This window comes from Halyomorpha halys, unplaced genomic scaffold (genome assembly GCF_000696795.3).
Source record: "Halyomorpha halys isolate HHAL.00 unplaced genomic scaffold, Hhal_1.1 Scaffold1381.1, whole genome shotgun sequence".
Taxonomy (NCBI): Eukaryota; Metazoa; Arthropoda; class Insecta; order Hemiptera; family Pentatomidae; genus Halyomorpha; species Halyomorpha halys.
The window spans coordinates 62,149-79,998 of record NW_027116637.1 but is presented as its reverse complement, the minus strand read 5'-3'; the positions used below and the strand labels follow the sequence as shown (position 1 = coordinate 79,998).

General features: G+C 34.4%; 1 protein-coding gene across 1 annotated transcript; it reads left to right on the top strand.

Moving 5' to 3' along the window:
- The first annotated feature begins 219 nt into the window (after window positions 1-219).
- Window positions 220-17,502, top strand: LOC106689498 (peroxisomal N(1)-acetyl-spermine/spermidine oxidase). The gene is made up of 3 exons (XM_014434476.2): window positions 220-359; window positions 6,501-6,764; window positions 16,101-17,502. The coding sequence occupies exons 1-3, from the start codon at window positions 322-324 to the stop codon at window positions 17,476-17,478; spliced, it is 1,680 nt and encodes a 559-aa protein (XP_014289962.1). The 5' UTR covers window positions 220-321; the 3' UTR covers window positions 17,479-17,502.
- Window positions 17,503-17,850: the final 348 nt, after the last annotated feature.

Here is a 17,850-nt window from a genome sequence, read left to right as displayed (position 1 = left end):
CTTAGCATATAACTATTAAGTGTTTTTGATGTCTCAATAAGACAATATTAGAAAGTCAATAACTTAGGGGTTTATGGATTACACAAGGAATAGAATCAAATCATTAAATTTATCTTTCAGAGATGTTAAGCTATGATTTCTGCCACAGACGAATCCATATCAGAAATCAACGGATAGAATTTTTGAGCGGACATCCTAGGTAACATATGATGTCATAGTGTCACATATGATGCAAACCTTTAGTAACCTATCACCTTCAGACTTCTTAGTGAAAATTAGTTTCATTTCACATGAAATCTAAAGGGCGAGGGACATTTGGTAATGTTTAGTTTTCCTGATATCCGAAATGCCATTTTCAGGTGAGTTTGATTCATACATTTAACTTTATTATCTAAGACAAAACCATTTCATTTACACGATTAGTTGAGTGAATGAACCACGGTCCTGAGAATATATTAACTATTAAAATTTATAGTGCCAGCAGAAAATATTGAATGCTTACTTCAAATTCTATGTGATTCACTTTGATAGATGTCAGGCAGATCAAACAGAACGCTAATAAACTATATGTTTAGTTTGATTACAACCGTCAAATTCACATATTTATAATTTGTCCACAATTTTACTGATCCAAACTGTTAAAAACCAATGAGAATAGTATTTATAGGTGCTGACGATTAAAGATATTACGATTACAGTTTATATTTAAAGTTAGTTTTATATTATTAATTTAAAAAATAATATTTCAGAAAACTAAATATCTGTATCACCCACTCCCATTATCAAAGATATTGGCTTTGGGCTAGAATGTTGAAAAAAATTAGAACTTTATGCAAAGTGTTCTAATGTTGAGTGCTTATATGAAGCTATCTTTGTATTCGTTTGAATATTAACACCAATTCTATCAATATCCATAATTAATTCCAACACGTGTGTCTATAAATATATATACATGTAAAGTACATGAAACATTATTTATCTATTTTAATTTTTTCAAATTTTCTTGTTTGTTCGTTCTAGTTAATGATATAAAACATCTTATTTCTTAATTATTAATCTTTATATTTATTTTATATTTTGCTTATTTTTGTATTATGCCTCAAAGTCTTCAACTGTAGCAAAACCGAGCACTTCATTAAGCCCCGGGATGAATGAAAAACCTCACTCATTTTACAGTTACATATTTCTTGCTTAGTAGTACTGTTATCATAGTAGACAGTGCGATAGTACCTAACTAAATATACGTTAGCAAGTTGGGAAATTGGAAAATTACCATTGCACCATCTAATAACCAATATAGTTTCTTTCATCAAATGACCTACACTTCTCATATATTTTTAAAAATTAAAATTCCCTTAAGATTTTAAGGGAACCTGCATAAAAAATAAAATTTAAATTTATAATAGAAACATTTTTTTGTTATTTATAATAGTGGGGGTGCCCACAATCTTTAGTTTAACATCTTGAAGTGTGTCAAATGGGAAAAGTTGTGTAAAATAAGAGTAAGAAATATTTTCTTCTTTTAGCATGTTAAAACAGAATTGCTAAGCTCCACACCATTTTGTCTCTTGCCATTTATTTATTTATTTTTGTTTATGTATTTATTCAATACCAGATAGGGCTTGTGGGCCTTACATGATTAATGTAAGAGGTACTTTTTTTTTTACAATTTATTATGGAGATATATCGCAAAAAAGATACCCCTAACTATATCCAATGTGATAAATAAAACAAAAAATTAAGATAAAATAAATAGATGAAAATAATAATTCTTAATAAAAGGTAAAAGTTAATAGCCTAAACTGTGACATTTATGTATTTAACAAAAGAAATAATTTACTTCTAATAGGGAAAACATGAAAGTTAATTAAAGAAAAAGATAAAGAGAAGAAAAAAGAAATTAAGATGAAATAAAATTTTAGAATAATATAATAGAACTGATAAATATAGAATTTATAACAGCCTGGGCCGGGTAGTATTTGGGTTTCCCAAGTTGTATGTCATTGGGAGTGGAACTTCATGAATCTTTTATTGATGTAATCTTGTATTGTCTCTACTTGTAATTTCCCATGCAATTGGCTGTTTCATACAAACCAAGGAACATCCACTGCAATTTACACGTAGTTCGAAGTTCGTATTTAGCTTGTGCTGTTTTTGTTTTGGAAGTTTTTAAACTATAATAAAGTAATAGATAAAAATAATAATATAGTAGTAACCAAAAAAAAAACTAAGAGAGGAGCCAAGCAGCATAGTGAGTTGGAGAAAAGAAGATGTGGCGAAGCTGTTGATAATTTTATTATTTCATATAGATAACAAAACAAGTTGTCAAGAAAATCAGCTAAGAGCTATTCTACATTTGACATATTACATAGACTTTAAATTAGACTGCTCACAATCCTTCGCTAATAATATTTAGCATGTTCAAACGTTTTACATTTAACACACCATTATTGATACACCTAATAATAGATATATATATATATATATATAGATTAAGAATACTCTGTTGTTAGCCCTAAATTGTTTGACTTCAGCTATTGTAATTTTTAAAACTCAATAATAATGATGAAGAAAGGTAGATAGTACTATATTAGGATTAATCTCAAGTTCAGAAATAATCAGAACATAACAATACAATAGTAAAATAAATTCCCGATTAATAGCTATTATAGATGATTAAGTACTTAAGGTGCGGCAGTTCACTGATAAAATGTATACATATGGGTGTGCTTGACGGAAGTTTCACTGGCTGCGTTGCAAGTCGATTATGCGATCCGATCGATTATGCGAGACCGGCAACTTTATTATTCGGTTATACCTTGGTGATTTGGCTCCTTTATTCAGTGGTAAAGTTGAGCATTATTACCATTCGCATTCATTATTCTAATCAGTGTGCAGAAGGGAAAATTGTATATTTGGTATAATATATGCAGATTTTAATCAATCGATGGACTCAATAATTTCTTCATTTCCTGTATGCAATTATTAAACATTTTTCAATTTAGCTGGCGTTAACTTCATATGCAATTGTGATTTTAATTTTAATAATGAAGCTCCCTGATTGGTCTTGAAAATTTTAAGATACATGAATTCCAAAAATTGAATAAAATCTTTGTAAATTGTTACAAATTATTCATTATTTTAGTTTATTATTATTTATTAAAGTGATTTCAAAATAATTTTTATTTTTTCCATATCTTCATTAATACATGAGATATAGCCGTTTAAAACATGAAATCGTAGAAAAATCGGTTGCCATTATAAAACGATATGCCAGATAGTCATACCAGTTTTTTCATGACTTAAGAATTCGATTATTTGATTAAACGTATCTTAAAACGTTTAACTTCAATTCTTTATGATATTTGGTTTGGCAAATTTACAAAAAAATCTTGTTGATTATCCTTTAGTTAAATAACAATGGTTAAGATTTTTAGTATTTTGATTAAAACAAATCTAGATCTATATGAATTATAGAAATATATGATAAAAAGAGAAATTGTATTAATTAATCATTGCCTTCTTTTAGGCGATACTCTCAACACTTAGTCCATTATTTTTTATATCATAGTAAACCAATACTATAAAATATTTGCTCAAAATTTACATATCTTATGTATGTATATGTATATACAAACCTAAAAATTATAATAAAACTATATAATAATTTAAAAAGTAAAAATAGTCCACAATTTTCCTCTATCGTCACATAACTCTATAAGCATTTACCTGATAACTTATATAAAAATATATTTTCCACACTTCTATTGAATTGTTTTTGTCGGCAATTTCAATTAGTTCAGTTTTCTGTTAATTATATTTTATATTTATAATTTATTGATAAATCTGTGTAATGGATAGGTAAATTGTTTGTATTTGTCTTGAAATTAACAGATTGTTCTTTGTTTTGATTTATTCTTTAAGGATCACATCCTCAACACAATTAAAAAGCAATTTTTTGGTTTTTCCAGATCCCTCTAAAACAGATATCAAAAGACATGAATTAATAAGTTGTATTACGCATTTGTTACATGAATCGGATTAGATACAGACCTTCTTCTACCGTTGGTACTTTAAGGTGTACAATGAGATACTTAACTGTGGTTTGATGGGTCCATTCTGTCAGAAAAGTACTATAAAAGAATTTGGAGGCATGGGGCCTCCGCGTGATGATTAAACAGCCACAATTAAAAAATATGAAACTGTATCACGTATATACACACCAACCATTCAGTCCCCATATAAAACCATTAAAGATCTATCAGACCTAAATTATTAAACATAGTCAGACATATTGAGTACTTGAATTACAAATAACCTCATTTAATTTATTATTTTGCCTTTATGAACAATAAGTTTAAAGTTAAGCTAAAGTCAAGCATGAATGGAGAAAACAATTAAGGTAGGGAATGAAAGAAGAAAAAAAAAAACAAGCAAGTAAAATCCTTCTTGGCAACATGAAACGGTGATAACATTAATTGATCAAACAAAATCATGTGTTTCAATAGAAAAATGTAATTAAAAATAAAAATATAATCTGAAAATCTCAATTTGGCTAAATTGTATTCTTCTTTTTTTTTTTTATCAAGTTTTGTTTTTCATATTGTGTATTAATTTTATTGTTTTGGTTAAAATTTATGTTAAAATACAATGCAAAGTTCATTCTGCGCCTTTATTCAAATATATTCATTCAGCCCACTACTCAATTATTTAAATACTAATACAGTCCCCACATTTTCATTCATAACTAGTCTTAAATCACTTTTTTCATGACCATGGGTAACATATAGTCCTACCCTGATAAAAAATCAATATGGATTGTTCTTTTTTAATTCTAATATTATCATTTTTTTGTAATGTTTATTAGTAGAATCCACCATTTTTTATGTTAATTTCTATAATGTATGCCAGTATTTTTACTATAAATTAAAAATTAGATACCATTAGATGAAAAATATTGGGCTAAGTATGGACAGATGTAATGCAATACGAATAATTTAAAATAAAGTAGGTAATTATTAGAAATATAATAAAGCTTATTAGTTATTTCAATCTAAATACTAAAATATTTTCTGGTCTTTTTTTTTTTTATCTTGCATATCACTAATATCATACATAAAATCAGTAGGAATACAGCGACTCATTTTGAAAGTAAAATTATTTCATTTCTAATTCCTCTAAATCCTATTAGAATCAGATTCATACATAAATTTTATTAAATTGATAACTAGCATTTATTTTTCTTTTAGAGAAATAAGTGATATAGAGTACTAATAGGACCTAATATGTATAAAAGACGGGGAATGTAGGAAAGTAAAACTTTCAGAAAATAAAATGTTTTCTGAAGTAGAAATTTAAAATTACTTTCTACTTGAACTTGGCGAAGAAACTTTTCTAAAATAAGAACCGGGGTAGGGCGAGGTAAGTGACGCTGCTAGAAGCCACTTATACTCCGAGTTGGAATATTCTCTTGGATATCGCCTACTCCACCCTCCTATATCTCCCATCTTAAGATACGTGTGCAATAATCTCTATTCGGAATCAAGAACTTCTTGAATGATCTTGTATTACAAATATCTTCTTTTATTAATGATATCTAAGAATTGGGATTCCAATATTGAAACTTATTTATTAATTATTGGATTAAAAATTTCCTAATTCCGCTATTACATTTTTGTATTCGTACCTAAATAATACAATAAAAAAACTTAAAATATTCTCAGAAGAATTATTTCGTTAATTAATTTTTCTAACTAAAACTGATTTCGTGTTCTTCTAATGGTTTGTGTTTTTAAAGTAATCTATGGCTTTATATCGAGGGCCGTTCGTAACATTAGGACAGATTTTTATTTCTGTAGCGGCCCCATGAAATGACAAATTGACCCCTATCATGGATAGAATAGGGTGGTAACCTATAGATCACTTTCATATATCAGAAATAACTAGAAAGAGGGTAATAAAAAAATAAATAGACAGGTTTTACCTAGAGAAAACAAAGGTCATCCAGAACGGTCCCATAATCTTCATTAATTCTCTAATACTCGTTTACTCAATCTCAATTACCAACTTACTTCACTAATTCTTCGACTTCTTCAAGAAGAGTTTGAAATCGTTTTTGCTTTATAAGTGCTTTGGATTAATCATGTTGTATAGTCTGTTCTGATACCTAAAATAATTTCTATACGCCAATTTCTATTAATGATTTTCATTTTTGTGATTTGTTATAAAATCATCGACTCCTGTCACTTACCATGAACAGTTTTACACCATTAAGCAAAACAAAACATTGTCGATTATAAATGAAAAAAATATCACATTATAATAGATAAATTAAGTATTCGTGAATAGAAATTTTAATTGTAACAAATATTTTTCCGAAATTACTTTTTTTTTAATTGAAGAAGAGGTATTATTTAAGAATAATACACTAATAATTATATATTTCTTAAAATTATTTAATATTGCTTCATTGATTAATAATTTTATATCAATTCTGACAGAGCTGGAAGGTGTTTGGGATCCCTTATCAAGCGACGGCGCAAGTCGACCTGTGGAGAAAGTGAAAAGGATGAACTAGGGAAATATTTGAAGTGCAGGAAGGACGTACAGCTGTCAATATGTCTTGTAGAGGATGGTACAGTCCATCCATGTTGCGATCCTCCAAGAGTCATAATCATTGGAGCGGGGTTGGCCGGTCTTTCGGCAGCTAACCGGCTGCTCCAGTGTGGCATAGACAATTTCATCATTCTGGAAGCATTGGACAGGTAAAGTCGAAGAGGAATTATTTCCAGCTTTCTATGTATTGTCTTGAATGGCTATATGTCATTCGTGCTATGAATTATATTAATACTAGAAATGAGTAAATTAATAATAAAAATATTGTCCGTCGTATACTTTATACATTACCTAATTGAAGCACCATATTACTACGGTTTTATTACAGTACGGTATCTTTGCTTCCTCAATAGGCACAAAAATAAAGTATTTCCAAAAACGTAATTCGAAAGAAAAAAGCTTGACCAATGGTGACATAGCAAATAGCAAATTCATAAGACTAATTGGAAATATATCAAACTATGGGCCTGAATTTTGGAGTTGAGCTAATCATCTGTGCATAAAGCCCATCCATTTTTTTTTCGATTCCGAGTGTATCAAAATGAGGATGGTATTCCCTATTCTCCAACAAAGCAAAACTAAATAAGAAAGAAAAGGAGCCACTCTCCCAGAGCTCAAGTACGTCATGGTTAATAGGAATATCTGCCATTATAATCTGAGCTGAAACAGAAGGCAGATGGTGCTTGGCTCACACTCCTCTGGAGTTCATCATGAGGTCCTTTTAGCTTCACTTTTTGTTGCAGCTGAGCCCCTCTACATACTCCCTCCTTCAAAGATTGAATAAAACAACGCTCTAAGTACCATAGCATATAACAAACAGGATATTACTTACTGACATCTCATCACATTTATTTTAAACCTTACTGTATCCTGTCTTTTCCAGTTACATTATAACTTCACGCATTATTTACAATCTGAAACTAAAAATAGATACCGGTGCAGGTACCGAAACAGGGACTGAAAAAAAAATTTAATTATTTTTTTTGTTTGAATTTCATAGAAATCATTATCTGAAGCTGTAACAGTTTTATAAATGCTGTAGACTATAGATAAGGTATAATGGAACTAGCAATAAATGTAAGTTTTTTGTTATAATGTTATAATTTTTAATATATTAAATATTAAAAAAAAAAAAAGTTGTAGCCATCAGACAGAAATAAATTTACCAATTTTGTGAGCTGTTACAAAATATAAATACGGGATAAGTTAAAAATTACGCTGGTGCGCCTCTAAAACCCTCCAAGTTAAAAATTACGCTGGTGTGCCTCTAAAACCCTCCAAGTTAAAAATTACGCTGGTGCGCGCCTAAAACCCTCGAAGTTAAAATTACGCTGGTACGCGCCTCTAAAACCTTCCAAGTTAAAAATTACGCCATGTAGGAATCGCAGGAAATGAACTACCCAATCACGCTGCAAGAGAAGCACTCGTGCTTTCGGGACGGGGTAAAGCAATTTTAACTCCATCAGAAATGAGCAAACCACTTGGAAAGGAAGTCAAAGATAAATGGCAATGGCTTTGTGGAATGAGTAAATTAAAAATTATGTCAAGCTGGGGTACCTCCAGTCGCAAATGCCGTTGAGAGGAGGTTGTACTGACCAGGCTGAGAATAGGTCACAAGAGGCTCACCCACCCTATCTTATTTCGAAAGAACTGCCAGTATTGCAACAATAATTTAACAATAAGCCATATTTTCCAACAATGCCCATATTTCACACCACACCTCAATAGCTTAAGACTTAACCTAGATATTTCAAAGACCCTCGGAGACGATGATAGGGCGATAGAGTTAGTGTTTTGGTTTCTAATATTTCCTGCAAAAATAGGTATATTTGAACGGAAGAAAAAAAAAAACAATAATAAAAAATAAATAAAATTAAACGAATATAAGCAAAATTAAATAAAATATAAATGGCGTTGATGACCAATGAAGTTTGGCGCCACTAAACAAAAACAAAACAAACAAACCTTCCAAGTTAAAAAATACGCTGGTGCACCTGTAACACCCAAGTAGCAATGCAGTCTATGGACCCGTATACTATTTTTCAGAAGAATTCATTACTGTTCAAAACCTATATGAACCATATATAGTAGTCCACGTAACCGAATCATTAAAGAGGTCGGCGCATTTAAACGCTGGCACAAGTACTCGTATAACGAAACCCCTCAAGCCTATGAACATTCAAATACCATCACAATTGCTGCAACGTCAGATATAAGTACGTATAGACAACGATTGTGAGCGCTAGATAATAAAAATAATTCGATTTATCAGGTATTTTATTCTTTGTTCCTTCAGATCTATTTAATATATATTTTATTATAATTATTAGAAAGAGAAACGTTTTCAACGGTACCAAAACATTTGTATTTAATCAACGTCAGGATGAAGTTTCGTGTAGGTTTAAGAAAAATATGCTAAAAAAATTCAGTTTTCTCAGGAAGTGAAAAATTCAACTATCTTTTCGATGGAAATTTTTGTAAAGTTTCATTTCGTCAGCAATAATAGAAGCAGTTCAGATTAAAAAAATATCTGTGGTAATATGATGTAATAGTGCATGCACATTTTAATGTGCATTGGAATTCCCTTGAAAATCCGTAACTATTATATTTTCCTTAAAAATGTATATTATTCCATAAAATAAAATTACTAACTGTATAGATAAGAATTTTAGTATATTTTTTCGAAAAAATAATTAAATAAACGAAAATAACAATAAAGTTAAAAAATAAAACTAAAGTTATTCAAATTCCATCTTTCAACCACTATATCTGGTGCAAACTTCGACCAAAGTCAATTGTTTTGGTACCATTGGAAAGATAATTTTTCCTTCTCTCTAATTATTACTATAAACTATACTGGATTCGAAGGTATTAGTAAAGATAAAGTCACTCAAATTTATTCTAATAATAATTAAAACATAGCCTTGGACCTTGAATTAAAATTGACTCAGAAAAAATTGATTTGTCTCAACCAATGCGTTATTTAGTTTATTTCGACACCCAAAACCTTAAAGTTGATCAATTGGGAGCCTTAGGAGCTATGAATGATTTTCATGATTTTTTTCTACGAACTTTGATTTCATTAATTTGCGAATAATATTTATGTGATGGTGGAGAATGGAGTTCACTCGGTTCAGCTCACGGAATAACATTAAAATCAACTATAATTATCAAATTTAAATTGCAAAAGTGTCTTTTATATATACCGATGAAATATGTGTGCTATTAGTGAATAATAACCCACCAATTCAATCCCAAAATATCTAACCCCGCATCAAAACTCTCAAAGAATAGTGTCAAAATTGCAGTATTAAAATAAATTCCAATAAATCCTATCAAACGAAACTTGCCCTTTGTCATAAACCTCCTACTCAATAGTAAGTCTCCTTTCATAATACTCCACTTATTCCTACCGAGCATATTGGCTATCTAGGAATACAGCTAGACAAACTAATAACTTGGAATCCTCACACAAGACTGAAGTGACAGGGAAATGCTGTCGATTCGGACTATCACAAAATTTACTAGACAAACGGTTTAAGCTTCCAACTAATTACAAAAGAATCATTTACACGACCATAATAAGGGCTACCTGGGCTTACGTAGTTGACCTTCGAAATTCCACTAACACGTGAAATTTCATTCATACCCAACTCTTACAAAACAAAATCCTTAGTATTCTTTACGTTGTCAAAGATAAACTCATCCACTAGAACTTCAATGTTCCTTATGTCGATTTGGCCTGAAAAAGATATCAGTTAAAGACCTTCCATGTTAAACTCCCTAATCAGCCAAATCCACTTGTTTCTTACCTTACTTCCCCTTAAATAACATATAATTCTCTAAGACGTATAAAAAGATGACCTAGGAATCTTCTACTCTATAAATTTGAGTAAAGTTCTATCAGTAGATATTCAAATACATTTGGGGGTTGTTTCATTGTCTTAAAAAAAGTTTACTTTTGAATTATTGTTGATTATGATAAATGTATGAGTTGGAATTCTTAGAGAAACATTTATTTACGTAAAAATAAAATCATATATTAAAGATAAATAAAAGATTGAAATACTGTGGTTTTCTTAAACTTTTTGAAGCTAATATTACAAGTTATTATTGGGAACAAGCCCTGTTTTGTCTGTGGATAAAAACTAAATCAAATAAACCCTGTTTTAGCAACCTTTACAATTATTCACAATAGATTGTCTTTAGTTTAGCACAGTAGTATCTCCACAAGTATATTTATCTTGTAAAATTATTTCATAAATTAAATTTGATAGATAGTACTTATTCGTCTATAAAATAGACGGAAATATTTATTTTTAAATAATGTCGGGACTAACTGTCATGTTCGTCAAACTGGAATTACGTACTATGATAGCGTATGCAATTATGGTAATAGTGAATTAAATAGAGTTAAAAAGAAATATTTACTGAATACAAACTATTGATACCGAATAGGTATTGGTTTTTAGTTCCATGAAATGGGAGGGTTTCCGATTCGATTCTCATCTGAGATTGGCTATTTGTTAACTTTAGGCAACCACTAGGCTATAAGACAGTTTGACGGATGTTTTTTGTTCTGGCCCCGAGTGAGTTTACAAGAAATCAGTCGAGTTAATGGTTTCTTACTCAACATAATGGGGGTGAATCATCCCTTAATATCTTAAATTAAAACTTCTGTGACTATCTTCTTTTCACAAGAGAGGTTTATCGGGAACAGATGGGGATGAAAGGATTACGAAATAGTGCTGTCTCGAGATTCAGTCGGAATGCCAGGATAATCGCTGAAGGCAATTATTCAAAAATAAGTTAATTAATTGATTTATATTGAGTGCTGTAAAAGCCATTATTATAATTGGATTCTTTTCCAAAGGCTTGTTTTGTGTTTACCAGTTAGCAATTAAATACCTTTATTTCTATAAAATATCATTACTATTAATTGTATAATATAATAAGGGATGGTATTGGATAATATGGTTAGGGATGGTATATAATTTACATCAAGGAACAAGGTGTTTATTTACAATGATTGATAGATGATGTTATTAAAATGATTCGGATAAATGGTTGCAATATGATTATTACATTATTGCTTATTGTTTAATCTATTCTTATAGCTGCTGACTTGATTGATTCATGCCATAGGATATAGTTCCGTAGATGTCGTCTTGTTCATAAAGGATGTCCAGGTATCATGGCCCTACTTAGGGAGTTCCAACACCATCGTGTCTCGAGAGGCGTTGAAGAAGCTGAGAAACGGAGAGAGGGCACCCCAGCCTAATGTTCAGGTATGTCATTGTAAGTTAATCACCCTAGGTGGCGTGGAAGGGGAAGTCATTATAGATCTGGGCGAATGGGGGATTGGCGGAGGTAAACTAATGACGTAGTGGGGAATATGCCACGCCAGTAGCAGATTATTATCGGATGCGACCTATTGTCGAAGGTGGGGGCGCGAATAAGGAATGTGGGAAACCGATGGAATATTCGGTTGGGACAGAAAAAATTCAGTTGTCAACGATTTGCGAGGGGAAGAACACCGCGAGTAGGGGCGGTTAACAAGACGGGTAACTGGAGGGAGTTAATATTGGAGGAATACTGGGATATATCCTTCAAGCAGGGAAATAGGTTGGGGAAGACGGGTAAGACAGTCCATGAAATCCTATTAAAGCGATATATGGATACGTACGTGAAAGAAAGAAGATATCCTCAGGCACTCCGACAATACATTTTTCATGAGACGACCATGGAATATAGTTCCGTAGATGTCGTCTTGGTCATAAAAGATGTCCAGGTATCTTGGCCCTTCTTACGAATTCGTCTGGTCGAAGTGCATCTTGCCCCTCTTCGTTCTTGTTTCCTCTGCTACTCTTCTGCTTCTGTGTCTCTCTGTTTTTACTTCTACCCCCACTTGTTTCAAAAAGAGGCGTCGCCTTTTTGGGACCCTTTTTGGATCGCTAGGAGTCGCCTTTTCCTTATTGAGTATAAGTTACAGTGCCCCCTAGGTGAGCGTCTATCCTAGTTCCTGCCTGAGTGGGGGTGGGAACCCACTGCCGATCACAGAGTATATTGATCTTTACCTGTTAATGGCCTCTGTCCCTTCGGCATGTGGTACCCATTAACCACTTGGAAGGAACTGTGGTTCCCAGATGTTTTTTTTTTTTCTAACCTCCTATTCATTTATTTTTAATCGATTACAATTATATACATTCGTTTCCAGAGGTGTGAAAAGCTGTGGTACTTAAACACAGAGTTCCACCTTTGGTTGTTGAGAATTATCAAAACCTATAATTTGCAAACACAATTCAGTTTTGACTTTTCCACGTTGATTATTAACCAAAGTTTTGTCTCGCTTTGCAGGGCTTCATCATGGCTGTCCGATTGAAACAACGATGATAACTGGGTTGTCACGTCTTAACCCACAGACGGATTTCTTGTTTTGGTTTTTATATTACACACAGATGCTAAGATGTATAATTTATAATAAACTAAATTTACAAAGTTTCTAATAAAATGAAATACAATTTCAGAATAAACAAGAAAAGTCTCATGAAAAATGTGCTTGAGGATATCATCTTTCTTTCACGTACGTATCCATATATCGCTTTAATGTGATTTCATGGACTGTCTTACCCGTCTTCCCCAACCTATTTCCCTGCTTGAAGGATATATCCCAGTATTCCTCCAATATTAACTCCCTCCAGTTACCCGTCTTGTTAACCGCCCCTACTCGCGGTGTTCTTCCCCTCGAAAATCGTTGACAACTGAATTTTTTCTGTCCCAACCGAATATTCCATCGGTTTCCCACATTCCTTATTCGCGCTCCCACCTTCGACAATAGGTCGCATCCGATAATAATCTAATACTCCCGTGGCATATTCCCCACTGCGTCATTAGTTTACCTCCGCCAATCCTCCATTCGCCCAGATCTATAATGACTCCCCCTTCCACGCTACAGGGACCACCTAGGGTGATTAACTTTCAATGACATACCTGAACATTGGGCTGGGGTGCCCTCTCTCCGTTTCTCAGCTTCTTCAACGCCTCTCGACACACGATGGTGTTGGAACTCCCTGTATCGACCAAGCACCGTACTCCTTCACTTCGATAATAGGCAGGCAGCTGCTCTCGTTTCCCACGTTGCAACTCACCATCGTGCGACCACTGCTCTGTGTACATTCTCCTCAGATCTCTTTAGTGGATCCTCTCCTCCCGTTTGCTCTCTTCCATTCGTTTCTCGATGTGTTTGGCCGCCTTATCTCGCCATCCTCGACATATGTGCCTGATGCCTCTGATACCTCCGAGATGTCGCTGCTCGACTCGTCGGGTCTATGTGACTCACACTCTTCTCCACCTCACTCTCTGCACATTTACCTCCATAGGTTCTCCGAGGTTTGTCTCTTTCCTCCGTTACGTATAGTATATACGTATATACTGTATTTTATATAGTACACCGCCCAAATGGTATATAAAATTACTGAACTCGAGGTGTGCACCTTCCCCCATGTGCCTATCTCGACCATGATACTGATCAGGCGTGGGAGGACCTTATCCTCTTCTCAATGCTGGGTCTCGGTTCTGTAGGAGTCCGGTCCCTATCAATTGAGATCTTCGTATTCTGCATGGGGCCGCCTCGCTTGCCACGTATCAACTCTCCAGGTCCCCTGTGTCCCTGAGGTGCCCTGTTGACCATCTCTATCCTGAGAACTAACTCCAGGTCTCCTCCTAGCCCTCAAGGATATTTCGGGTTCCGATGAGTTCCGGTCCCCCTCAGCCGTTGCTGTTGGGCCTAAAGGTCTCCCGGTATCCCCTGTCCAATCCACGCTCCTTGGATTGCTCTCCGCAGCAGAGATAAATGGTCTTCGTTTATCTTTGTTCCCACGAGTGTGTGGGTTCTTAAAGGCACTGCAGGTACTTACAAGATCGATAAAATGAAAAAAAATTCATAAATTTCTGAGAATCAATGTAATTAAGTTTATACGGTACACATTTTTGTAATACTATTTTGTTATAATTTATTCATGTCAAGGAAAAGTTGTTAGCGCATTTTATAACCTCCTGTAGCCGATGATACCGAGGCGGTACCTTTGTAAGCTTGTAACTGCAGCGGCACTGGTTCTATTCCTGTCTGAGATGAAAGGATCAATTTTTATTTCGTTGTGGTACAACAGAATGAAAACATGACCTTCTCACTCTGGTAAGAATAGGTTGTTCACCTGGCCAAAACACAAAAAGAACAATATATATGAAACCTACATTCTTCCTTTATGTGCACGCAAAATGAAAATTTAATTCTGGCACCCGGGACTACTTTACAAACTCCGTAAATTCCTACCCCCTACATACTTTCTCGTTATTCGTTCCTTTCTTACTGACATATTATTTAAAGTAAACCACGATGGTTCCTATTCATTCCTCTTCTTTCAGTTCGCTGGTGTTCCTCAGGGTAGCATCCTCGGTCCTATCCTCTACACCGTCTATACAGTTGACATCCCAACAAATCCTAACACTATCCACGTATGCTGATGACACATGTGTGCTCGCTGTTACTAATAACCCTTTGATTGCATACAAAACTCTTCAATTTCATATTACAGCCAAGAAAAATTGTGTCGTAATTGAAGGATTAAAATAAATCCCAACAAATAACCTTTACCCTACGTCGTAAACCTACCGACTTCCCTACAGACTCGTTTAATAATGTTGATCTTACCCCTATCAAACAGATCCACTACCTTGGACTACATCTGGACAAACAACTAACCTGGAATCCTCACACAAGTCTGAAGAGACAGGAAACTGCACGTCGATTTTGACTATTACAGCACTTACTGGACAAACGGTCTAAACTTTCAATTCATTACAAAAGACTGATCTACATGACTGTAATAAGGCCAATCTTTACATACGGAGTTGAGCTTCGAATTCCTCTCGTATCGAATCATTGCAATCCAAAATCCATCGTAAAGTTTCCAATGCTCCTTACTTTGTCACAAATAAAATCATACATAAAGATCGTAATGTTCCATATATAATCGATCTAGCCCGAACCAGTTATCATTACAAACTCCTTCTATTACAAACTCTCTAACTACCCAAACCCACTGTTTCTAACCTTGCTTCCTCTTCCATTCCTGACAATCCTCCGAGGCGCCTGAAAAGAAGATGGCCACGAGCCCTGCTAATGTAAAACGTCATTAGAGTGCTACCAATCGGTAGTTTCTTTACACGCCTATAACACTCCATTTTAACAGAGATAAATTTATTAAATGTATTATAATGTACAGTTGCAAATAGCAATAAATGAAAAGATAAAAAAAATCTGAGAGCAAAATATTTTATAGAGTAGAAGCAAAAAAAAAAAAAAAAAAAAAAAAAACTAGAGTAATATAAGGAAATATAAAATACTTTGTAGCAATGGCAGAAGGAATTATTGTAACTGGTGAACACTAAAATGACTATGTCTGATTAATTCATTGCATTTACAGACCTGGAGGTCGAATTCACAGCGTCCACTTGGCCAATGTAATAGCTGAGTTAGGAGCCATGAGTATATATGGAGGGTCCATCAGAAATCCAGTCTTTGTTCTGGCTTCGAGGGAAGGATTGATACCGGATCCCACCAACGAATTTCCGTTAGGGCGCGGGATCTGTATGACAAGTAAAGGAGTCGTAGTCCCCAAGCTAGTCGGTGATACTGTACCCCTCAGCATGGCTTTGATCATACGGCAAGCTCTCAACATCTACGGTAAAGACACCGGTGACGTTGGCAGCCTATGGGACTTTATCATCGCAAGGATACACCAAGAGTGCTCCCTTTACCCAGAACGTTACAGGAAGTATGCAGCGAGGTATATGTTGGCGATAAGCAACGACATCAGGTTTAGGATGGCTTCCGACCTATGTAAAATATCAGCTAGCCAGTTTGGAAGTTATGTCCCACCCCCGGGAGTAGACATTAGGATTCCAACAGGAATGATCGGGATTCTTGCACCGCTCCTCAGGAGTATACCAACCTGTGATCACATTCTCTATTGTAAGGTTGTCAAGAAAATTATTTGGTCAGATAAACTTTCTGAAAAATCTGACAGAGTACAAGTCTTCACCAGCGATGGAAAAGTATATCATGGAGATTACGTCATTTTAACAATGTCATTAGGGGTCCTTAAAGAAAGTTTAGGATGGTTCCAACCTGGTCTACCGTCAGTGAAAACCGATGCAATAAGGAAAATGGGTTTTGCTAACTGCAACAATATTTTCTTAGAATATACTAATCCGTTTTGGGTGTGGAAGAGCGGGACCTTGCGACTTGGTTGGTCTCTGAAGGAGTTGATGGCAAGGACAACATGTCCAGACTGGACAAAAGGTGTGGGAACAGTAGACGAGGTTCCAGGGTCTCAGCAAGCATTGATGATGGGTGTGTCTGACGTAGAGGCTGATATAGTGGAAGGACTCAGTGACGTGAAGGTAGCGGAGGATGCTACACGGACATTGCGGATGTTCACCGGCGACTCGACAATCCCGTACCCTGCGAATATTGTCAAGTCTGCTTGGAGAAAGAGTCCCTATTTCCGAGGAGCACGTGCGTTCATACCGATTGGTGCGACGGTTGTGGACCAGTGTGCTCTGGCCGCGCCGGTTCCCGATGGGAAGCAGTGTATGCCTGCTCTGTTTTTCGCCGGAGACGCAACAACCATGGGGATGACCGGTACCATGCATGGAGCCAGGATGAGCGGAGTTCGGGAGGCAGATCGGATATTGGAATTGACTCGCCTTGCAAATGGAAGGCCGAAGCCAAGCTTAGCAGAAGCCATGGGATGGACGAAAAAACCTGAACAACAAAAAATGGCAGCAAAAAACAAATAATAAAATTCTTTTGGCCGTATTGCATTTCCATTTCCCTTAAATTTGATTAGACTTTAAATCAAATATAAGGTAACGTAGGCAAGGGGTATCATGACGTATTACTATTAATATTTACTTTAATTGATACCCAAAAAATTGTACCAAAGAAACACTAATTAGAATAAATATTTAATGGAAATGTCCTGTAAAAATGTATAAACAAAACACACCTTACATGTATGATTATCAACCACAAAACATATCATCCACTCGTGACAACGCAGACGGCGAATAAGCGCCACAGTGCTTCCTTGCAGACAGCGGATCCAGCAAACTACCTTAAATTTGCCCTTCAGGCAATGTAAGAATATTTACGTCTATTATTGTACATAT